Source organism: Sciurus vulgaris (assembly GCF_902686455.1).
Source record: "Sciurus vulgaris genome assembly, chromosome: 1".
Lineage (NCBI taxonomy): Eukaryota > Metazoa > Chordata > Mammalia > Rodentia > Sciuridae > Sciurus > Sciurus vulgaris.
The window spans coordinates 12,730,959-12,754,865 of NC_136461.1; the positions used below are offsets into that span (position 1 = coordinate 12,730,959).

The 23,907-nt window shown below is 61.1% G+C and overlaps 1 protein-coding gene across 2 annotated transcripts in view; it reads left to right on the forward strand.

Moving 5' to 3' along the window:
• PAX7 (paired box 7) overlaps window positions 1–23,907 on the forward strand; it is a gene marked incomplete at its 5' end in the record, with an annotated part of 87,906 nt that extends 63,999 nt beyond the window's left edge. For both annotated transcript variants that reach the window (XM_079147153.1, XM_079147154.1), the window contains 2 exons: window positions 16,956–17,202; window positions 23,676–23,907. In XM_079147153.1, the coding sequence (XP_079003279.1) occupies window positions 16,956–17,202; window positions 23,676–23,791 (363 nt within the window). In that variant the 3' untranslated portion in view covers window positions 23,792–23,907. The remainder of the gene's footprint in view (window positions 1–16,955; window positions 17,203–23,675) is intronic.

Genomic DNA, 23,907 nt, shown 5'->3' on the forward strand with positions numbered 1-23,907 from the left:
TGGGTAAATTTTTCCAATGCTCACCTAGCCATTACATGGATTATCTCATTTCATCATGATAACACCCCTTAGGGAGGGCCTGGGATTATTTCTGCTCTACAAATGGGTAGATGGAGGCGCGGAACAGTTTAAATAATTCATCCAGGGAAAGTTGCTAACAGAGCCAGGGCCAGGACTTGAACCCAGCCTGCCTGGCCTGGGAGACCAGCACCTGTCATTGAAATGGTCTGCTTCCTGCTGCTGGTGAGGTCTTCAGGGCCCCAAATGTGACTCTGATCTCAGCTGATCCTAGTGCCCTCCAGAGGCAGGAGAGCAGAGGCAGGACCAAGGGATTGGGGTCTGTTTGGGGGTGGGCGGGGCATCTCCAGCCACTTTCTACCTGTGTGACTAATCGGGTTCTTCTCTGATCCCGCTTCTCCCTCCATGAAGTGGGCTAAGAATAGTTCCACCCACAGGCCCCCCGGGAGCGGTAGCGCGGTCATGCCTGAGGGTCTGGGCATGCTGCTTCTGGTCTATTGGCAGATGCAGGGCTCTGAGGCGCTGGCAGGGGCCATGACCAGCCCAAGGTCACAGCGAGCAGTGCAGGACGGGGCCACAGCCCTACTGTTGCAGGACGCCCCCAACCCCCACACCTGAGCTGTTTCTTCTGGGCTCCTTCCCATCCCTTCCTAGGCTCCCACCCTGCCCCAGCCACAGCCCCAAGGCTCCCCTTTCTCCAGAGCCTCACCCCAACTGTGAGCATCTCTCCAGCATCTTCACCAGTGGGGGCAGGTGTCCAGCCACCCTGGGAATTCTGTTGAGGGTGTGGGGGAGGCGAGGGGCAGAGGAGGCTACTGGCATTGCTGGAGACCCCAGGAAGGGCAGGCCTGCTCCTGGCCCCAGTCGCTCCCCCATGGAGCCGGCAGGTTCTTGGGAGGGGGCTGGCCTGCCCCACCCAGCCTCCCGCTCCTCCAGTCCTTCCTGCCTCCCTTTCTCCTGGGCTCAGCTGATGGGAGGCTCACGGTTCTCCCTGCCCTCCTTCCCACCCTCCTCTTCCCCAGTTCCCCCTCCGCCTTGGCACCTGGCCCTTGGCACCCAGGCGCACACCTCCTGGCAGACAGGACCGTCCCATCCCCCTTCCTCTCCCCCAGGGTCCTGTGGTCCCCTCCCCGCCTTTCCAGCGCTGTCGCCCCTTCCCTCCCACACCCGCACGGTCCTCCTCTCCTACCCGGCTCACTGTCGCTCACCGTCGCTCACCTCTGTCCTCCCTCCGCAGCCTCCCCTCCCCCCGCCCTGCCCCCTCTCCGCGTCCCCGCAGTCCCTGGGACCCGCGCTCGCGGTCCGGGCGGGCAGGGACGCAGGGACAGGGGCGCGGGGACAGGGGCGCGGGGCGGATCCGCGGCCGCCCCTCCCCTCGCGCTCCGCCACCGCCGCCGCCGCCACCGCGCCTTTGATCCATGGCCCGAGGCCGCCTGACAGTGGAAAATGCGGGGAGACAAAACCACTCAGTCAAAGTGATTCCCAACAACTGTCTCCCCGAGATAAGGACGCGCTCGGGCTCGGCGGCCTGCTTAATTCCCGCGGCCCGGGCCGGATCGCGCCGCTGGCCGCGCACGGCGCACGTGGGCCAGGGGACCTGCCTGCGCCGGCGGGTCGCACAGGGCTGGGGACCCAGGCGAGGGCACAGTGCGGGAGCGAGGTTGAGGGGCGTCCTTGTCATCTCGGGCTTGTCCCCACTCCATCCAGCCATTCCAACCCCCTGGCCTAGGAACTTGCCTCCTTACTCTAGAACATTCTAACCCTCCCCTCTCCTACTCACTCCACTTTCCCTGAACCCCTAGTCTGGGCGGCCACACCCGCTGTCCCCCAGGAGAGCAGCGTGGCCTCTGAGCCTATCTTTCTGGATACTTCTCTCTCCCGCTGAACCAAGGTCCAGGCCAGCTGGGTCCCCATCGCACAGCCCAGCATGTAGTAGAGTCCAGTCGACTGCAGTGCATCTATACCCAGACCAGCCCTGGACACTGAGCACTCCAGGGGCCTACACCTGACCCCTGCCTCCAGAAACAGTTTTGTTGGGCAAGAGATGACCAGGAGCCAGAGCCCCCCGGAGAGGAGGGCCTGCCCAGCTAAGCTAGAGTCTGCCCCAGCCCCCTCCCCAGGGCGGGCCAGCCTGACAAAACTGGACAGGTGGCTCAAGGCCAGTCTTTGCTCTGGGACCCCTGTCCCGGGCAAGTGGGGATTAGACGTGGGCAGATGGGATAATGCGAGGTGAAGCCAAGGAGGAGCCCCAGCAAAATCGCTCTGCCCCGCGTGAGGCTCTTGAGACGGTAGGAGTCAGTGTGGGTGCAGAGGGCACAGGAGGCGGGACTCGGCTGAGGGGCAGAATCCACGCCCCTGTCAAAGCCTGGGCCCGCGGGTCCTTGGCAGGGCGGGGAGGCTGGATCAGTACCAGCAGTTCTCCCACCCCAGCCTCTGCTGACACGGGGTGACCAGGGATGCCTGCCCTAGGACAGGGGAATCTGCCACCCCCAGAAGCACCAGCCTAGCAGACCTCCCCCTCGTCTGCCTCCTGTGGGTGGAGCTGGAGCCGGATCAGGGTCCCCTAGGCCAGTGTGTCGGGGATCCCTGTAAACCTTGACCCCCTTTCCCTTGGAAAGCAACTCCAGGAGGGGTCTGGTCTAAACTGAGCCAAGATTCCCCTCCCAAGTGCCCTCCGAGCTGGGAGACACCCTGGAAAGTCACCTCCTGCCTCGTTTTACAAACAGAGACACAGCCCACCTTCTCGGCTGAGTCCTCTTGGGGTGTTGGGACTTTTTTGGGGGCTGGGGGAGGCGTCGGCCTGGGTTTAGGGTGACTCGTAGCGTGTGTGTCGGAGAGCAGGCAGCTAGCGCGGACAGGCCGGGAGATGAAGCAGCACCTCCAGAGACAGGAGGCGCCTTCGGTGGTCGAGGGAGGCCCGCCTGCCCTGCTCCTGCCCCTCCATCCTTCTGGGCTGTCAGGGGCCAGAGGGGAGCAGGAGAGCTCAGGGCTCAACCGCCCAGGCCTGTGGGCTGCCCCGTGCAGCTGGCCTGAGGCCCAGTGAATGCGACCCTCTCACCAGACCAGGGCCTCTGACGGGCGGCATCAGAGGATTAAGGTCCCATGAGGACCCTGGCAAGTGTCTTATCACAAAGGGGACATGTCCAGGCTGAAATTGAGACATGATGCCCAGGGGCGGAAGTTCCTGAGCCTCCTCCCCAGGGGCCTTTCCTTTCCTGGCCATGGGTAATGCTCCCCCAGAACGCTGGCATCCCCCGCAGCCCTGGGTGTCCACCTCCTCTCAGCCTCTCCAGATCTCTGGGCTAAAGCAGCTGACCCAGTGGGGCTTGGACTCCACTTCACCCCCAGGATGGCCTCCGCTCATAACAGTCGTGACACACGGCGTTCGTACAGAACTTGGTGGGGACAGGCGCTTGTGCTTCCCTGAGCGCTTTGCTCTTCACTGAGACCTCAGGGCCGGAGTCCTCATGCCTCCTGAGCAGATTCAGAGGAGAAGCCCAAGGTCACCAGCGAGGGGCAGTGTCAGAGCCCCAGATCCTGGTCTGCCCAGGGACTAGGTGCCCTCCTTCCTGGGCTGCCAGGTCAGGAGGGACTGGACTAGACCCCTACTGTTCTAGGTCTGGTCTACACGTGGCAAGACCCCGCGGATGGGGTCTCATGGGGATAGCCAGCCCTTACTACCCGGCCCCAGCTCCCAGATGCCCTGTAATCTCCCCGCAGTGACTCCAAGTGCATCACCCTGGACAGCAGAGGACAGTGACAGGAAGGCACCTGGACAAGAGCCCATAGCCCCTCAAAGACCAGGGCAAAGTGTCTGGGGAGCAAGAGAATGGCCGAGGGTTCCTCCAGTCCTGCAGTCCCCAAGCGTGCTGGCCCCTGGCTGCACCAGCCTGCACACCTGGCCCCTGGCAGGCTCTGCCGGACACTCTCATTCCTGGGTTCCTTCCAGAGGGACCTCCTGCAGGAGGCGGTGGGGGGCGAAGGGGCACGAGGATGTCCAGACAGACAGAGACCTGGCTCATGAGATGCTGGGAGAGAAGGGTCAGGGAAAAGGAGGGACGGAAAGAGCCGTGGAGAGGGAGGGGGGAGGCACACAGACAGAGGGGGCAGAGGCGGAGAGAGGCAGAGAGCGGCGCCGCGGGAGAAGGGGGCCCAGAGAGAAAGGGCAGGGCAATGGGGACTCCTGGGATGGGGACGCAGGCCTGGCTCTGCAGTCGGCAGACCCAAATTGCAATTCCAGCCCCACCGGCTCCCAGCTGTGTGGCATCAGGTTGCCCATCAACAGGGGCAGTGATAGCAGAAAGTCCCTTTGTCCCCAGTGACTGTGGCAACCCGCCCACAGCTTCTCTCCATGCTCCCTGCAGCCCCCCTCCCACCCTCAATCCAGAGGTTCGTCCATGGTGGGGACCTTCTCCCAGGCCGCCCTGGCCTCCTGGTGTGGTGGTGACTGGTCCTGGAGCCCGGGGGCCTGGGGTGGGACTCGGGGTGAGAAGTTCCCGCCCTTTGGCCAAGTGTTTCCCTTTAGTTCCAGATGCCACCCTGACAGGTGCTTCCCGTGATTAATGTCCCCAACCCTTGGCCTGGGACCAGCTCCTCCTCTCCAGGCCAGAGCTGGCTGGTGGGTGGGCAGTAGAAGGACAGAGGCTTCCAGAATCCCCTCCTGGTCCCTCCCTCTTGCTGGACCTCCCCTGGTCACCTCAGTTGACCATGGATGAGTCTCCCTCAAGCCTCTGTCTTCCTGGCTGGGTGGTGTGGTAGCAGCCCTGCGGTCACGGTCAGGAGGCTGCATCCGCCCAGCGCCCAGAGCCCCTTGGGGCAAAGCAGAGAGGCTGCTGGGGCATCTGGGAGCCCACACAGCCCTCACAGGAGCGTCACTAATGCCCATGGGGCATGGGACAACTTCAGCTCTGTGGCAGAGGAGGGAACCCCGGATTGCTGGAAGTAGAGCCAGAATCAGGGCCTTGGTTGGTTTAGAGGATTGCTATCCAAGTTGGGGACCATGATTGGAGTTATAATTGGTCTAGTTGAACTGGAAAGTATCGTTTAACTTATTTACCAGCTGTGTGGTCTTGGGCAAGTGCCTTGACCTCTCTGTGTCTCAGTTTCCTCATCTATCCTATGTGGATGACGGCAGTACCTACTGTCTAGGATTGTTGTGAGGAGGACGTGGGTTGAGCCTGCAGTGCTCAGGACATACCCTGGTGCAGATCAACGCTGAAGAAATGTCAGCTAGGCTTATGAACGGCCGAATATGGAAGAGTGCCAGCAGGGCCGTAAAATGGGGGTGCAGGGGGAGCTGGGGAGCCAGATAGTAGTTGGGGGCATGCAGCGTAGGACGGGGTGGGGGTACTCCGTTCCAGTTCCTTCTCCACCTTGCCCAGCCCCTTCCTGGATAATCGGCCCCCGAGAGAGGGAACCGCTATCTCCTGGCATCTCCCTGCCCAGGGACTGAAAGGAGACACTGTCGCTGAGCCCAGCGCTACCCCAGCCTCTTGTTTGTTTGCAACGTCAGTGCCGTGGGCGGCTTTTGCTAATTTTGTAGCTGCCTTTATCAAATGGGGATTCACAGGCGCTTTATCCTTGATAAGTGGATTAGCTGGTGAGCTAAACAAGAAGGTGCGGCGCGCGGGGCGCTCCGGAGAAGGTATTTGTTTCCTGAAGAATGGAGCCTGCGTTCCCTGCTCTGTGCGGAGGCGGAGGCGGGCAGGGCGTGGAAGTAGCTGAAAGGCCGTCCGCGCTCCCTCTCTGGGGCCTGGGGAGCCCTAACTGGCTGCAGGAGCAGGAGGGGCAGGCAGGAGCCTGGTAGGAAGAGTGTGGACCGCGGGGCCAGCTCCGGGCCTCAAGCCTCCTCCGCCCTGGCTGCCCCATCCTCCTCCTCTCCTCGCCTTTCCTCTCTCTGCCTTTCCTTCCCTTCCTCCCGGACCCCTCGGGGCCTCCTGCTAAGCACTGGGAGGACAGACAAGGTGAAGTCACACAAGAGTCCTGCTCTGGTGGACCGCATGGTCCGGTCGGACAAAACCACACCGACCAGTCCTCGGCCCCCCACGTGGCGGCAAGAGGCACATCTGATCGGAAGGTCCCCAAGTGTCTCCTTACTCTCAGTGACTTCTGAGGAACGCTTCCCTGGGCTTCTGAAACTTCCCTCCAGTCACCCCTGATGAGAGTTGAGGTGTGCCCGTGAGGCCCTGGGCTGGGGTGCCTCACAGAGCCGCGTGCGTTATCTTTAAACGGCACCTGGACTTGGCGTTCCTCGCCTCTGTGGAGCCGGACGTGCTGAGTAACAGTGTGACAGATGGGCACTGTGTCCGGTCGATGCGCTCTCTCCAGGAAGTCCCACCATGTTTACCTTGTGACTGGGCATGGTCTCTGGTGACCAACGGGATGTTGGGACTTGGGGGTGGGGAGGGAAGGTGACTGAGACATCCGTCTGGAGTCTGGGACATGGTCATGCACAGAACCAGGGAATGCAGGGGACGCACCTGGATCAAGAGTGGTGCTTTGAAGGTCAAGGCCAGGAGGCAGTCACCAGGATGCCGGGGTAGAAGTCAGGGCAGGGGTGTGGCCTCCAGGGCGTTTCTCTGCAGAGACCCAGAGATGGAAACAGATGTGCAGGGCAGAGGCGAGAGAGGGTGGGACAAGGCTGGTCCCATCGTCCCCCATGGTGGGCTCAGAACGTGCTGCAGAAGGACATGAACGTTTCATTCTTCTCTTTTATTTTCAATGTGAGTGGCCAGGTCCCGAGGTCCCTGCCCAGGGCTGCAGCAGGAATCTGGCTGGGGACCCAGGATCCAAGAGAAAGAAAGCGAGGCACAGAGCTTGGCGGTCCTCAGCTGGTCCTTAGCCGTGCCTGTCCTCGGCGCGGGCCTCCAGCTGAGTGTGATTTTGCTATTTATTTACATGTAATTATTGCTATGAGGTGCAGATATTAACGCTGTCAAGAGCAATTTGCTCTGACATTTTTCACTCGCTCAGTGCCCCCCGCCACTCTCGACGGGGCCCAGGGCTCTCCCAGCTCAGCCACCGCGCACTCGGTGGCCCGGCCGGGAACCACCCAGCCGGCAAGGAGTGGCGTCGGCGAGCTCACCCGGCTCCTCTGCAAACTCATTAAGCTTCGAAATTGAATTTGGTCGGGGAGAGGGCTGGCTGGGCCCCGCTGCACGGCCCAGGCTGGCCCGGCTTCTTGCTCTCCTTCCACAGAGAAAACTGGACAGGGGCCCAGTGTGCTGGGGCCCAGGCCAGCAGCAGAGGCTGGCAGAGCGCAGCAGGGACAGCTGTGAGGACAGTGGAGGGTCCTTGTCAGAGAGGGGCATGCACACGTACCCACGACGGCCACTGTGCGAGGGATGGGTGTGGCGGCTCATGCTCTGCACCCATTACCTGGTCACTCCACGGGAACACTCAGTGACCCTACCATTGAGGGACATCATGCAGATGGACAGCCGTACCCACTTAGGAAGGAGAGTTCCTATGGAGCCGGTCAGGTGACTTAGTCACCCTGTAGGGGACAGTACCACAGAGGCAGGAAAAGGTGCTGAGCTCATCCTGCAGAGAGTCCCTCAAAAGGGAGTGGACTTTATTATTATTTTTTAAAATATTTTTTAGATGTTGATAGGCCTCTTATTTTACTCGTTTATTTATCTGTGGTGCTGGGGATCGAACCCAGTGCCTCACTCACGCTAGGCAAGCGCTCTGCCCCTGAGCCACAACCCCAGTCCCAAGGGAAGGGTCTTCAGATTCGTACCTTCTGAGTTCAAATTCCAGCCCCGCCACTCACTGACGGGGTCAGTTGAGCAAAATGTGCAGCTTCCTGGAGCCTCAGTTTCCCTATCTCTAGAATGGATCAGGCTTCCCATGACACCAGGTTTCTGTGGATCTAAGATGATCTGCTGCCGACTCACTCTTGATCTTCTCAGAAGGTGTCAACAGGAGCTTCACAAAGGTACCCAGCCAGGTGGTCATCACAGGGCACCACGGTGCGAAGGGCATCCGGAGTTCAACATTAAAATGTCCTTCTTGGAACTGACCCTCGTCTGGCTTCGTGGGGAGGAGCGGCGGGCCAGGCGGCCTGCACGCCATAGCTGCTTAATACCTGGGGCTGTGGCCATGTCCGGGCCGCCTCTCAGCACCAGGGCCGAGGCCAAGGTGCGTCTGTCCCTGGAGTGGGCAGAGGCTGAGCTGTCACGGCCACGAGTCCTTAACACACTGTGATACGTGCCAGCTTGTCTGCACAGGTACTAACGAGGCCTCCCTGCCACCACTCAGTCCCTGCCACTGTCAATCTGCATCCCCGTCTCTGGCACTGATGGAGGGGGACCCCCAGGCCAGGGGGGCCTGAGAGCCCAGGCCTCCCATCCTCCTCCAGAGTCAAGGAGGCCCGTCCCTCCCCCTCCTCCCCTCAGCTCGGCCAATTAGGCCCCTGACACCTGGAGCTGATGACAAACTGTTTCTGTCACTTGCTCTCTGTCTTTCATTAGGGCTGCTGAGGAGGGGGAGCAGGAAAGGGAGGGGAGGAGATGGCATCTTTCATGCTTAGTAAGGCCAGATACATTAATTACAAAACGGCCATTTGCCGCGTGAAAGTGTGCTAATTAAATTTATGCAATCATTATCTTTAAATAGTCATATCTTTCCCAGGATCGGCCCCTTCTTCCCAGCCCGGCAGCTCCAGGCAGCGAGCGAGCGGCTCTCTAATCCCCGACCAGCGCCGCTTATCGCACCATCAGAGATGGTCTCCGAGTCCCCCTGCTCCCCGCCACCCCCAGCACCTCCGGGGCCTGGAGCCCGGGGACCATCCTGGCACTGATGCCGAAGGATCCGCCCAGGGTGGGTGCAGCCGAAATCCCCACCTAGGTTTTCTGGATGCATCTGGATGTTTCCAGATACCTAGAGTGCCGTCCTGTCCAGCACTGGGAATTGTGTGTGTGTGTGTGTGTGTGTGTGTGTGTGTGTGTGGGTGTGTGTGTCTTTGACTTCATGGACAACGGGTGCACCCCACCCTGCCCACCTCCAGACTGTCTTTGGATAGAAGCGTCCAAGGACCGCAGGGCGCAGGCTCTGCCCAGCCTCCGAGAGGGGAGAGCGCCACCTGCCCCACCTGGTGTTATTTCTTTGCAACCAACTGCGCAAGCGCGGTGCTGGAGATAAAGCAGATAGTTTGCTCACTCAGCAAGTGTTCCTTGGACACCTACTGTGTGCCAGGCACCAGGAATGAGACACCAGGTCTGTCCCCAAGCAGCTTCTGGCCTGAGCCAGGATATCATGGCCCCAGGACAATGTGGAGCAAGAGCCATGTGGGGGCATTGTGCCCCAGAGCGCATGCGTGTAGGGCTTCGTGGGTGCAGCAGTGCCCAGGGCCAGAGGCACCACACCCAGGCAGAGGGTTGGGTTGGGCAGCAGTGGGGTTGGAAGTTGCCTCTGGGTCAGGCCGCACCCCAGGGGGGCTACTGCTTGGCCTTCCGGCATCTCCCTCCACGTTAGGAGGTTCTCGGCAACGTCTTAGCTGGATCCCTCCCGCAGCTGCACAAGGGGCCTTCCCACCCAGCCAGCTCTCCTCCTCTCACGGCCTGCCTCGGGAGTCCTTCCTGTCGGGCAGGTCCCCCTGCAGGGGCACCCAAGAGAGACCCTGGCGGGGGGACCACCAGGTCCCTGACGCAGCCAGTGATCTGGTGCTCACCAAGGGCCCTGCCCAGCCTGCTCCTTTGGTGAGAGGGCCTTCTAAGGGACAAGCAGGACATGTGCCCTACCCTGGTGCACACACACAACAGACACACTGTGTGCTACACGTAAGCACACACGTAAGTCCTGCGTGCACACACTTGGCACTCGCCTGCTCGCACCTGCGCACACACCTGGTGCGCACATGCATACACACTGTTGGTAGTAAAGAAGACCCAGGCGAGGTGTGTGGGACGGGCGGTCAGGGGTCAAGGGCCCTGCTGCCATCCGGCCACTCCCCCGGGGTAATCCTAGGCAGGCCTCAGTTTCCTCGTCTGCAGAGTGGCGCGAAGCCTCTCTGTGCTCCCAGGGAATGCTTTGCAAACTGTAGGGCGCTGTGCTCACTCCAGAGGAGGCAGAGCAGCTGAAACACCTCCGTGGAAGCTGGCGGGGGGCTCCGGGAGGAGTGGGGGAGACAGCTTGCCTCCCGCCCTGGTCCTGGTCCCGGCTGGTGGGGCCGCTGTGAGGGCCGTGGGCGGGTGGGGGTGGGGGTGGCAGGGATGGCCGGGGAAGGGGGCGGGCGGCAGCCCTGGGGAAATCTTGTTTGGAAGCTCCAAGTCAGCACCCGCAGCCTATTACTGCTGTCCACAGGGGGCAGGGAGGGAGCAGATCCTCTTAGCAGAGAACCGCCAGGGAGAGGGCGAGGGGCTGGCCGCTGCCTGGGTGGGTGATTTCTCACTTGCACTAATCCCAGCGTGGAGCTGGGACAGGCAGGGGGCCAGTGGGAGTGCGCATGCGCGCGTGTGTGTGTACATGTGTGTGCACATGCACAAGATGTGTGTCTGCATCCGTGGGCACTGGAGGAGGGTGTGTCGGCCCGTGTGCGAGTGAGCCGTGAGCGCGGCTTTGGGAGGCTGCAGCCGGTGGGCTGACCTGCAGGTCTGATCGCCTCGCTGTGTGTTCCCACCTGGTGTCCGTGTGTCTCTGTGCTTGCCTGTGCCTCTCCTGCTCTGCCAGCACAGGTGTGCGTGGGAATGACAAGTGACAGCCCCTTCAATCACCTGGGGACCTTTAAAAAGTATCCTGGTGCCCCAAACCCCGGTGCTTCCCATGGGCAGCCAGGGTGCAGAGCCAGTGGTCGAGGGGACAGAGTGGAGCGGCCTGTCCTGCTTCCCACCCTTGACCTGTCCGAGTTGGACTCAGGGCTCAGACCCTCAGGAAGCAGGGCCAGTTGTGGGTGGGGACTCCTAGGTCCCCCTGGCCTGGGGATGGCTCTTGGCCCCTCAGGACATTTCTGTGCAATTCAGACGCGCTTGCATTCCTTTGCTGGTGAGCTGCATCCTGACGTGGGAGCAGGCTGTCCCCAGATGGCCCCTTGCCACTCAGGGAAGCTGAGGGGACCAGCCAGCAGGATAGTGACCAGGGCTGGAGCTGGATCTGAGGCCCAGAGGAAAGCCTCGCGTGCCAAGTCGGCGGGCGTTTTGCACCCAACACAAGGCAGAGACAGGAGGGAGGGACGGGCAGGAAGGCCCAGGGGGCTGTGGCAGGGTCTGCTTGCTGCGAGACTCAGCCGGACACCCCTCCCCATCCAGCCGGGACCTCCAGGTGGCCTCCGGGGTTTCAGGCGAGTGCGTGGCGGGTGTGCGCGTGCACTGAGGATAGGTGTGCAGGGGAGGACTGTTGCATCCACTCCCCAGGGCTTTGAAGGGACGTGGCTTGGTCACTGGGACCAGGGGCGTGTTGAGCTGTCCCTTGCTCCGGGTCCGACGTGGCCTGGGCTCTGTGTGGTGTTGTGCGGGAGCGCCTGTGGATCTCAGGCATGGCTAGGTGGCAGCTGGGGGTGTCTCAGCCTCGCCATCAGGACCCGGGCCTGCTGGTGCCACTTGCCTGCCGCAGTCGCACACGTGCAGCCGCGGCGTCTTGTTGGAGGGACCCTGGGCCGCCCTGTTCTGGGTGGTGGCAGAACTCTCCTGAGGGTGGACCCGCATCTCCTCCAGAAGGTGCCCCTGGGGAGCGGAGGTGGCAAAGATGGGTCCCGACGGGAAGCGTGGAGGGGAGCCAGCAGGCAGGGGAGAGCTGGGTTTCTGGGGACCAGCTGCGCGCCAGGCGCCCTCTGAGCAGCCCGTGGGCAGCCGCGGTTATCACTGCCCCACTGTAGAGATGAGAAGACCGAGGCAGGCCAGCGGGTAGAGACATGCCGGGGTCAGCACCAGCTGCGCCACCCTGGCCTGCAGACTACAGGGAGCCCCCCGCCCAGCACCAACTGACCAAGGGCCTCATGGGAACCGCCACGGCGTCCCTCTCAGGCCCCAGGGCCCCCTCTAGCAGTGGGGGGCTCCCTGACTGGCAGCCGATCTGGGCCCTTGCCCTGGTGGAGGCCGCCCCAGCCGCCGGGGCCTTGCCTCCCCAGGCTGGGGCCCCGCGCCTCCTCGGCCCTGCACCCTAGCACGGCCCCCATCCACCCACCCAGCTCCTGCCACGGAGCGGGACGGTGGCGATGGCCCTTCTAATTGCAGCCGCGCTCCAGAGCGGCGTTGGGTTATCACAGAGGGTGCAGACCTCCAGCTCAGCCTCCTCGTCCCAGGCCCTCGGGGCCGGCTCAGGAACGGAGGGAATTAATTACATTTTTCCCATCCCCTTCTTTTAAAGTAGGGGAGCGCGCCAGCTCGTCCCGGGGGAGGGGTGGTGAGCTGAGACTGTGGAAGGGGGGTGCCCACCCCCGAAACCAGCAGGCCTCTCCCCAGCGGGCGGAAGGGAGGGTGAGGCTGGCCCCTTATTGATTTAGTCTGGTCCAGGCTGGGACTGATTTGGAGCAGAGGGAGAGGAAGGGGCTGGGGGCTGGGGGGCCTCTGGCGGGCGGGGGAGGCGGAGGGGGGAAAAGGAGAGGAAGGGATGGCTGTCAGTCAGCCTGACGGACAGCCCTGAGATTTGCCTTCAGATAAAACCTTACAGATGTGGAGGTCGGTATTGATTTTGAGTTAGTAACGGTAACGTACCAAGAAGTAATACATTAGCGAAAGCAAGGTCACCGAGAAAGAGTCAAACCCACCCGGGGAGAGGCCTCGGCATTCTTGAGGGGGGTGGATTACCGCATCAGGCCGGGACTTCCTCAAGTTCAAAAGTTTGCTGGCCCCAGACCTCAGCCGGGCCCCTCACCGTGGGCAAAATGCTTCCTGCCTCAGCGGGCGCAGAAGGACTTCCAGAGGTCCCCAGGCGAGCCGGAGGCCGGGAGAGGGCCTCCCGGGCCGGTGGGGCTTGGAGCAGCTCTGCTCAGCCCCCAGTGAGAAAGAGCAGAACCGAGCATCGAGGAGGCCTGGGTGCAGATCCGCTTGGCCGCTCCTGCAGTTGATCTCAGGTGGGTCTTCTTACTTCCCCGTGCCTCAGTTTCCCCATCTGCAGAATGGGGGCAGTAATGGCCCATTTGCTTGAGGAGCCTCTGAAGTGACCACAGCGGGGCCGGGCCTCCTCAGCAGCACCCCTCCCTCCTCTTCACTTGGGTCCCGTCCCATTTGCTTGGAAGCTGCTCTGCCTGGAAACAGGGGGGTGGATGAAATGGAAGCCCTTTGATCCGCAGGCCTCCGGGGACTCTGGGAGAGACTGAGCCGATAGCTCACATCCCCCATTCACACCTACCCCAGATGTGGATTTGATTTGATGTTCCAGGGCAAATCCCATTGAGCAAATCCCATTACAGGCAAAGCTCCCTGGGCCCAAGCTGTTTCTGAGCTGCCTGTTAACGGCCAGGGTCCAAGGCCTTCTGAGCCACTGGGCACCACACAAACCCCTCCTGACAAAGGACTGCAGGACGCCTCGCAGCTCCCAGGATTTTTCTTCTCAACTTGACCTTCTTGCTATTTCTCACACCTGCTAGGTGTGTTCCCGCCCCAGGGCCTTTGCACTTGCAGATGCCCCTGCCTGGAAAGCTCATCTGCACATCTTCCCGTGGCTAGTTCTTTTGGGTCTTGTCGGATATCCCCTCATGGGCGTGGTGGGGGGGTCTTCCTGACTCCCCACGACCACCACATGCCATTCTTTGTCCTTCACAGCATTTACTAGGATCAGAAATTAGGTTCTTTATCTGCCCACTCGATTGTTTTCAGTCTCCCTCAGCAGGGCATAGAATTGGCATCGCTCATTGCTCTGTCCCCAGTGGCTGGCTTGGTGCCTGGTACATCATAGGTGCTCACTGAATACACGTGAATTCCACAGAGCTCTCCCCAGAGCGTGGCGTGTAGCTGGCACAGTGCAGGCTGGGAGGGGCGGAGGTGGTCTGAATGCATTCCATCCTGCCCTCCCGGATGCGCCACCTTCCCTAGAGCCCAGCCCAGGCAGCACCGAGACATGTTTGTTGAATGACTACAGGAAGGAAGCCGCACACGGTCTGGCGCTGCTGGGATGTGAGGCACAGGTTAGGAGGCAGGGAGGACGTGGATGGGCAGCCCCGGGTCAGATCCCAAGAAGCCTTTGTGGGAGGTTCTGGGGAGCCACCGGTCACACCTGAGTGGCGTGATCAGCTCGGTGGCAGTCAGGTCTTTGTCCTACGGGGAGAGTCACAGCCCCCAGCCTGTTCCCAGGCAGCCCATGCTCTCCAATCCCCATTCCTCCTCTCCCTGGGGTCCCTTCAACGGGAGGGAGCCAGGCCCTGTGTGGGGTGGGACGGGGACGGGGGATGAATTCATTCGTTCTCTTTCCTCCTTCATTCCTTCCTGGGGAGGGGGGACGCAGGAATTGATCCAGAGCCTCACACGTACCAAGCAAGCACACGACCACACGGCTGCATCCCCAACCCAAGACCATTCCGTGTATATTTGCTTTTATTTTCAAAAAAAGCAAAGGGGCGGAAGCCAGGGCTCAGGCAGGCCAGGCCCCTGCTCCCCCGCTGAGCTCAGCCTGCAGCCAGGATGCTGAGGTCTCCACGTGAACCTGAAAGACAGCCTGGCAGAGAATGGGTCTCCCAGCCCGGGCAGTTTCAGGGCCTGCCCGGAACCCCCTTCTCCCCTCCCGCCTCCCGCGGCAAACCCTGGGGCCAGAGGATTCCCTCCTCACTGTCCGAAAGCCACCCACGGCCCAGCGCAGACACCTCACGTGACGCCTGGTGCCCCACTGGCCACCCTGCCATGGCGAGGACCTGGGGAGCCGCGTCCCTGCAGTGGGAGGCCTCGTCTCCCCAAAACACATCTCCCAAGCGGACCTGAGGGCAAGCCTCCCCGCCTCCCTCCCGCTTGGGGACCCAGAGACACGTGCATCCTTGACATCTCAGTGGGGCCACCAGTCCATCTGCCTAGGTCCCCGCAGCTGTGGTGGAGGCCAGGCGGCCAGGCTGCAGCCCCAGCAGTGCCCTGGCTCTGGCTCTGGGAGAGGGGACGAGGGACCTGGTGGAGGCTGCTGGGCACACAGAGGAAGAACCCGGGGGCCTGTGCTCATGGAACCTGGGCCTTGAGAGTCAGTCCTGACACCTTGCCGCCCAGCTGGGGCAGGTGCACCTGGGCTGCCCGCCCGTAGACCTGCTGTGATTTCTGGGCAGCCACAGCCCTCTGCGGGTCCCAGTCTTTCCATCTGTGAGGTGGGCATCCTGGCTCTGCCCCACACTCTCTATGGGGCTCTGGGTTGGGCAGTCAGGTGGTCAGTGATGAGAGGAGGGAGGGAGGAGGCCTGCAGGGGTCGGCCCATGTCACGCCAAGGTCAGTGCAAGTTCCAGGCTGAGACCACTTCATCCTCGAGCTACCTTCACGCCAGGGACCGCCATCACCCCTCTCCCTGCGGACTGGAGATGGTCACAGCAGTTGAGGGACACCCTGAGGTTCCACAGGCAGTAAGTGGAGACATTCTGATCCTGGCTGACCCCAGAAATCCCGCCTCCGCCGCGCCCTGACCACACCTCTGCACCTGTAGGCAGGTGCCCTCTGCCTACTCCTCTGCTGCCCGCAGCCTGCGTTCCCCGGAAGCAAGGTCACAGGACGACAGAGGACAGGGTCGTGCATGTGCTTCTGCTGGTGACTAGCAGAACTGTCCCCACCTGGCACCCTCCCTCTCCAAAGGGGTGGCTTTGGCAGGAGGTCACTGGGGTCCTGGGCCCTGGGTGGGGTCCCCAGGACCTGTCTCCTCCTGTGGTCTGCCCTTGCACCTCCTTCTGCTGTCCCTCCAGGGCACTTTGCAGCAGGTGCGCCTGCCCAGAAGCCCTCCTGGACTTCCGAGCTGGTGGGACACCCTCCATGTGCTCCTCGGCCCCCGAGCTAGCTCAGTCAAGTCCCTCAGTGCTCCAGTGCCTTGGTGGTCTTTGTGTGTTGTGTCCTCAACCAGGCCTGGCCCTTCTCCGTCCACTCCCCAGCCCAGGGCAGGGGCCAGGACTGTCTCCTCCGAAATTCAGAACTCTGAGGACTGGGCCAGTTGCCATTGGTGCCTGTTTGTTGAATGAACAAGTGAACGCCCCAGTATCCCCACAGCAGGGTCTTTAAGCTGAGCTTCTGCAGACAGGCCTCACAGGTCAGCGCTGACGGGAGGTCCCAGTTGCTAAACCGGGCCGAGTAGCGGGGGGATGACGGTCCCAGACATCAGGAAGCTGCTGGAATCACCACAGGGCACCTGGGAAGCTAGTTAAGCACTGGCTGCTGGGCCACACCCGCCTGCAATCCCAGCCACCTGGGAGACCGAGGATCGCAGGTTCAAGGGCAGCCTGGGTGACTCAGTGAGCCCGTCTCTGAAGGAAATAAAAAGAGCCGAGATGCAGCTCAGAGGCAGAGCTGAGGCTCAGCCCCCGGTAACCCTGCCCCCGCGGAAAATGAAATCAAAGCTGGCCGCGTGCTTAGGCCTCGTCGGGGCGGGGAACTCAGAGCCAGAGCCCAGCGAGCCGAGCGCGGAGAAGGGTGGAGCCGGGCAGATAGCCCTGCTCTGGGGGGTCGGGATGGGGAGGCGCAGGGCTGGACCAGGAGAGGCTCCCACCGATGGGAGAGACCGCCCTCCGTTAGTCCGTCCGTTCACTCACACATCCCTCATTCCTTCAGCAGCCGGGCCTGGGGTGACCCCTGGAGCCAGGCCGTGGGGACACAGAGGTGAACCAGGGCCTGCTCTGCCCTCGGCTCTCCTAGGGGAAGGAGGACCCGTGAGCAGGACTTGGGCAGGAGAAGCTCTAGAGTCGAGCCCCTGGCCCCGAATGCAGGCAGGCCAGGCGAAGGAGGAGCCGGGAGCTGCGGGGGCCTCAGAGGGCTGCTCCAGAACAGCCGCCCGGGCCGCCAGGCCAGGCCCGCGTCCTGGTGGCCCGGCCCCACGCTGCCTCTCTCCCGCAGGTGATGAGCATCCTGAGCAACCCCAGCGCCGTGCCTCCGCAGCCGCAGGCTGACTTCTCCATCTCCCCGCTGCACGGAGGCCTGGACTCCGCCTCCTCCATCTCGGCCAGCTGCAGCCAGCGGGCCGACTCCATCAAGCCCGGAGACAGCCTGCCCACCTCCCAGTCCTACTGCCCGCCCACCTACAGCACCACTGGCTACAGCGTGGACCCCGTGGCTGGCTACCAGTACGGCCAGTACGGCCAGAGTGAGTGCCCCCCGCTTATCTCTAGAGGGCCGTGAGGTGGGGGGATGGTGCCCATTTCACAGATGAGGAAACCGAGGTCCAGAAAGGACGCAGAGTTGGTCTAAATGATTGAGCCCAGTTGTCTCCTGGCCAGGCCTCTGTCCGACTCCTGCGGAAACCTGATACGAGCCACGTGGCTTTTCTAGCAGTTGCATCTTCAAACATAAGAAGTGAAATTATCTTTACTAGCTTATTTTATTTAGCCCAGGATATCCAAAAGATGACCATTTCAAATTGTAATCCATATAAAATGACTAACCAGGTATTTCACGTTCTCTCTTCAGTGCTGTTTTTAATATCTAGGGTGTGTTTTACCCGTATGGCCCGTTTTATTTTATATTTCATGGCCCCTTTGGATTCGGACACTAAACTTCCATCACAAACACTCAGTCCAGGGCTGGGGATGTGGCTCAGGGTTAGAGCACTTATCTTGCCTGCGTGAGGTCCTGCAAAAAAGAAAAAAAGAAAGAAAGAAAGACTCTATCCATATGTAAGTTCATGAAGCTCACAACAGAGGAAGTAGATTTATACACTTAAGTTGCTTCAGATAGACTTGTAAGTTTTCCAACCATGAAATAACTAAATTGAAGATCAGTTTTTAAATTTAAATTAGATAAAACTGAATAAATATCTGAAATTTGGCTTCCTGGCTGTGCTAGGCACAGTCCAAGTGCCCGGTGGCCAGCATGTGACTGGTGGTGGCACAGTGTGAGACCCTGCTCCTCACCGTCCCAGACTGGGGCCGCTGCCTTGGATCCCTCGCATCCAACCTGACCCTCAGCCTCGATGTCCCCAAACTGCGTGGTCCCCCTGCCCACCAGCTGCCATCCTCTCAGCACCTTATCTTGAGACAGGGGCAGGAGACTCTCAGACCAAAGCTGGGAGGGCGGACCTGGCCACAGTCTCTGGCTGCCCGACGGGGCCCAGATGGGACGGGGTCAGAGGTCACCTGGCCCCCTCCTGCCCGACCTCCGGGCAAAGGCCTCACCTGCTGGTGTCAAACTAATCAGAAGGGCGCAGGGAGGGCGGGCGAGGCCCGGGCCCCAGGGCACCCTGTCCACCCCGCCTGGCCCGCTCACCAGCCCCTGCCCCGCCCACCCCTCTCCCAGGCCTTGGTCTGTGCGGCCAAACGAAGACCAGCTGCCTCGGCCTCGCCCTGCCAGCTGTGCCCGTGGGCCCTTCCCGTGTGCGACATGCTCCCTCCTCCGTGCACACGCGTTGGCGTGAATGTGGACGCGGCACACAGATGTCCCAATTGGGGTTTGCGTGCACGTGTCACGTCCGGCACTTCCACACTCACGCCGAGCAGGCTTTGCAGACAGTGAGCTGTGTCTGTGTAACGGGGTGAGGGCCCATGGGACCTGTGCCTGGGACTGCACTCGGGGCTTCGGGTGACCACATGGCGTGTACGTGGCGTGTCTGTGGGTCCGTGCACGCTGACACGTGTGCACCAAGGCACGTGCATCTAGTGCCAGAAATGCAGGTGTGTGTCCCAGGGTGTGTCCAGGTGTGTGCATCGCGTAATGAGCAGACGGTGCAGCTTACACACGTGTGTTGCTGCTTTGAGTCCGTGTGTGTTTGGCGTGTGCACAAGCGTGTGGTGTGTCTATGTGCGTAACGTGTGTGTGCGCGCGTGCTCGCGAGTAGAGGGAACTCGTGTGCACCGAGTGCTTCCAGAGGGGCCCTGGCGACCCCCTGACCCAGCTGCGTGTTCCTGCTCAGAGCGGGACACATGCTCCTGATAAAGCGCCAGCCTGCGGCAGGCGTTAGTCACACCCGGAGCCCGTGCCCTGCTCCGGGGGCGCCTGCCCGACTCGGAAATAGAATTAACCCCAAAGTCAGCGCGGGGTAGCGGGGGAGGGGATCAAAGGGGAAGGGGCCCGGGAGGCGAGAAAGAAGCCGGTCCCCTTCCCTCTCCTTTCTCTCCTCCCTGCCCACCCCGTTCTGCTGCAGTTCCCTGTTGGGTCCTCCAGGGAGGCTTGGAGCTCCTGTGGGCCACCTTCTCCAGCCCCACAACGGGAGCCCAGCACAGCCCCACCCACTGCTGCCAGTCGACGTGGGCTCTTGGCTCTTGGAGCCTCAGTCTTCCCACCTGTGAAATGGGGGCTGGGATGTGGCCCACTGTCTTCAAGTGTGCCTGGTGCTTCCTTCCCCTCGCCCTTGGCTTCCTGGGCAGACTCCCTGGGTTCCACACTGGGCTGCCCCAAGTCCACAGGCCTCCAAACACCCCTGTGGCCGTGCTCCCATGGTGTGCATTAAGAGTCACACCGCGGGGCTTCTGTGTGCAGGCTCGCCTGTCACCCCTTACACCTGCCTGGGCATCAGGCCAGCCATGGGGCACCGGGTGAGCGGCCTGTTCCTCATTCATGTGCTTCTCAAAGCAATTTGTCCTCAACTTACAAATTTAAAAGCTAGGTTCAGAGAGGCTCAGTAGCTTTCCCAAGGCCTCACAGCAGGGGAATGGTGGATTCAGTGTCTCCTGACTTCAGCCTCCCGCAGAGCCACCAGCTCGTATGAGATGCTCAGTGAATGACACATACTAGACCTTCCTGTGCACCGTTCATACAGCTTCACGCACACCCAGAGATCCTATCGCATCCCCATTGTGTCTACACACTGACTCAAGACATAGATATACAGTGGTGTGGGAGGAAGGAACAGGGACCGTTTATTGAGCATCTACTGTGGCCTGCATTCCGTCCCCTCAGCCACCCTGTGCTGTACGTGGCTATTTCCTTTGCACGGGTGAGGAAATGACACCCCAGAGAGGTAATCTGCCCGGGGTCACCAGGGGTGATCCCGGTGTGCACTGCCCTGCCTGCCCGTCTCTGGAGGGTCACTCCAGGTGTGTGTGGAACACACATGTGGCCTCACTCCCAGGCAGCTGAGTCCCCTCTGAGGCCTCCCACCTTCCCAGGGCCTCTGTCGCATCTTCCTTTCCTGCTCTGGCCATTGTCCGTCCGTCGATCTGTCTCTCCCCGTCCCTGGAGGGAGCGGGGCCAGGGCCAGAGATGGGGCACGCGGCAGATTAATCTGGCCCTGGCGTTCCCAGAGGCCAGGCCTGGACTAATGATGGGGCTGATGGAACGCAGAAGTGTGGAGAGAATTTTAATAGATCTGACAAGTCTAATAAGAATTCGTGTCTGGAAGGGTCCTCCTCTGGGGCTGCGGCTGACCAGCGCTGACGGCTGATATTTGTTTACTGGTTGGCATTGCCGCCCCTCTCCTGCCAACGCCTGATTAATCTAATTTGAGATGTTCAGAGCCCAGGCGCGGGCGCGGGGCAGGGGACGGGAGCCATGGAGAGACAGAGGGACAGGGAGGGCCATGACAGAGGCCCTAATGAGGAATGTCACAGTCCTGCCCTCGCCGGCCCCCTGCCTCCACCCCAGGGAGAGGCAGGCTCTGCAGGACGTTGGGTGCCCTTGAAGTCGGCTGGGACCAGTGAGTGTGGCTTCCTGGTCTTCCCTTGGCCACCTCCACGGGGCCTGGGCAAGTCCCTTCTGTGTGCGGGCCAAGCGCCAGCAGCCCGGAGAAGTGAGCGGAGAGAGTGGTAGAGCACACTTGGCACCCCACCGGCTCCTCCGCGTCACACGCTGTGTGGGACTGTGGACCAGCGACGTCTGTGCCTGTCTCCACCTTTATGGATGAACACGATCACACCAGATGCAAAGAGCTGTCGAGAAAATCAAACCAGGCCGGGATGCAGCTCAGCGGCGGCGCACCCGCCGGGCACCGGGAAGCCCTGGGTTCAGGCCCCAGCACCGAAAAAAATAAGCGAATGGGATCGTGTTCACCCAGCACGTGTGGAACACGGGGCGGTAGGAGCAGCGGTCTGTGGCAAGGGGACAGGCCACCCAACTTGGCCGTGTGCCCAATGTCACTGACATTGCTGGGGTAGGCGTGGGACCCGCGTGAGTCTTGGGTGGAGAGGGCCCCACACGCAGGGTGCTGGCGTGTGGCGTGTTTGGGGAGCTGGCGTTGACTGCCTGGGTTTGCAGCCTGGCTTCGTGACTTATGAGCTGTGTGACCTTGCAGGTTGGTCACACAGGACCTTGGTTCCGATGTCTGGAAGGGGCTCTTCATCCAGCAACCTCGTAGAGCTGGTGTGGGAATTCAGTGTCCAAAGAGCCTGTGGGGCCCTGAGCAGCTCCAGCAGGGCCCAAGCTTACCTATCACCTGCTGAGACTGCGTCCCTCTGACGGGGCACCCAGCTAGGGGAGACGGCAGGTCTCTGCAGGGCCAGACTTGGGAGTACCACTCCCCATCCAGAGTAGGGCAGGGGCAGGTCCAGGGCCGGCCAGGCTGGCCACAGCCACCTCTGCTCTGCCACCCGGGAGCCTGGAGGCCGGCTGCACCTGGAAGCTCCCTCAGCCCCTGGATGGGCACACCTTCCTTACCACGCACCTTGGAGCCTGGCAAGCCGAGGGGCACAGGGCCAGACACTCCAGAGGGACTCAAGGGCCCTTGTGTATCTTTTAGGAATCGGGGCCTTGGCCTGGGTCCTCTGTGACCAGTGTCTGAGGGCGTCACCTCATGTGACCCTCCCCGCAGCACCTTGAGCTGGCTGGAACTTAAAGACAGGGACACAGGCCCAGAGAGGATTTGCCTAAAGCCACAGGAGCAGGAGGTGGCCACCTCTTTTGTCCCCACTTTCCTTCTTGCCCCGACCAAGGCCACACGTACTCACCAAGTCCCAGCCCAGGATCCCATGCACTGGGCAGCAGCGGCGGGCTCACATCACGGTGGACGCGGCCCCAGCCGACCGTTCCTAGGTGTCTCCTTTAGCCTCCGTGTTGTAGCAAATAGCCCCATTTTATAGACAAGGGCACTGAGGCTCAGGTGGGTGAGGTATTATGCCCCAAAATCAGCAGGTGCAGGGTTTGAACCTGGGTCACTGGACCACAGGGCGATACAGCCTCCAGCAGCTATTGCTTCTGTCCCCCTGGCCCCCTGACCTTCCCCTCGGCCATGTCCATCACCTCCCCTCCCCCACCTGCCCTAGGCAGCAGCCCCCATCCTGGGGAAACGTAGTGTCCCAGTGTCCCCTGGTGGGCAGGTGCCAGAGCGGTGTTGGGCCGGGCCTTGGGCTCCTAGTGAGGTACTCTCTCTCACCTTTTCCTCGCCTCTGGATCCTAGAGGTCCCGGGGCATTGGACTGGCCACAGATGTAACATCTGGCTTGCGGGGCAGCATCTCTGGGCTCCTGGTGGCCACCTGCCCATCAGATCCCTTGGTCAGGCCTGATTTCTGCTCTAGCCTTAATGAGTGCAGGCCAGACGGAGTGCACTGCCGTGTAGGCTGCACACTGACACAGGTGGACACGTGGACCTGGCTCAGTGACTCTGCTGCACAAGCCCAGCCGTTGCCTGTCATCTACTTGCGAAGGTGTGCCTGACTCATGTGGCGGGTACGAGCACCAGCGTCCCTCTCGCGTGAGCCTTCACACAGCCTCATTACTGCTTTGTGGAGACTGTCACTCATGGTTCACACACACACGAGTGTGTGCCACACACACACACACACGCACACACGCACACTCTCAGACTCGTCCAGCTCCTCTGCATGACCAGAGGCTCCTGGTCTTGGCTCCCTGCACTTGGGGCCCTGGCTCCTCCTTCCGCATGGGCCCCTCAGCTCACCCACAATAGTCACCTTGGTGTTTGTGTGAGGTCTTGCTGTGCTTCATCTGGGAGCTGGGCTCAGGGTTCAGAGCAGGAAGAAGGACCTTGCCCTCGTGACCAATGGGACTCAGTGGCACTCGCTGGCCATCTGCCACAGCTGGGGTATGTTGAGGGCTTGTCATTCTTCCCTTGACACTGTGGAGACCCTCTGTACTTCTTTCCCTACGCGACCTACAAGAAAGCTATGAACGTAATAAATGTTAGGTAAATGTGTGCTGAGTGTTGGAGAGGAGGCGGGGGCAAAAGCTTCATGAAGAGATGGAAGGAGGGAGGAGGGAAAGAAGGAAGGCTAGGATGGATGGATAGATGGACAAGGGTGGATGGGCGGATGGATAGAGGGATGGATAGATGAGCAGGTGAGATATGTAGATGAATGGGTGGATGAATGGATGAATGGATAGATGGATGGATGAGTGGATGGATAAGTGGATGGGTAGATGGATATGTGAATGGGTGGATAGGTGACTGATGGATAGATGAGTGGATGGGTGGATGGGCAAAGGATGGATGGATGGATATTTGGAGAGGTAAATAGATGGGTGGATGGAAGGACGGGTGAGTGAATGGATAGATGGATGGGTAGATAGATGAATGGATGAGTGGATAAGTGGGTGGGTGACTGGATGGGTAGATGAGTGGATGGATGGATGGAGAGAGGGAAGGAGGGAGGGATGGATGGATGGATGGACTAAATGGAAGGAGAGAAGGAAAGAACCTCAATTTCTAGGAGTTTCTCTCTCTTTATTTCTAGCTGCTGTTGATTACCTGGCCAAAAACGTGAGCCTGTCCACACAGCGTCGCATGAAGCTTGGGGAGCACTCTGCTGTGTTGGGACTCCTGCCTGTGGAAACTGGTCAAGCCTACTAGGGCTCCCAGGGCGACTTGCCCCAGCCCGAGGCCCAGCCCCTCCCTTCCTGGCCCTTGAGCCTCTTGCCTCCATCCCTCCGCATCCCCCAGGGGCCACAGGAGGCCAGGAAAGGAGC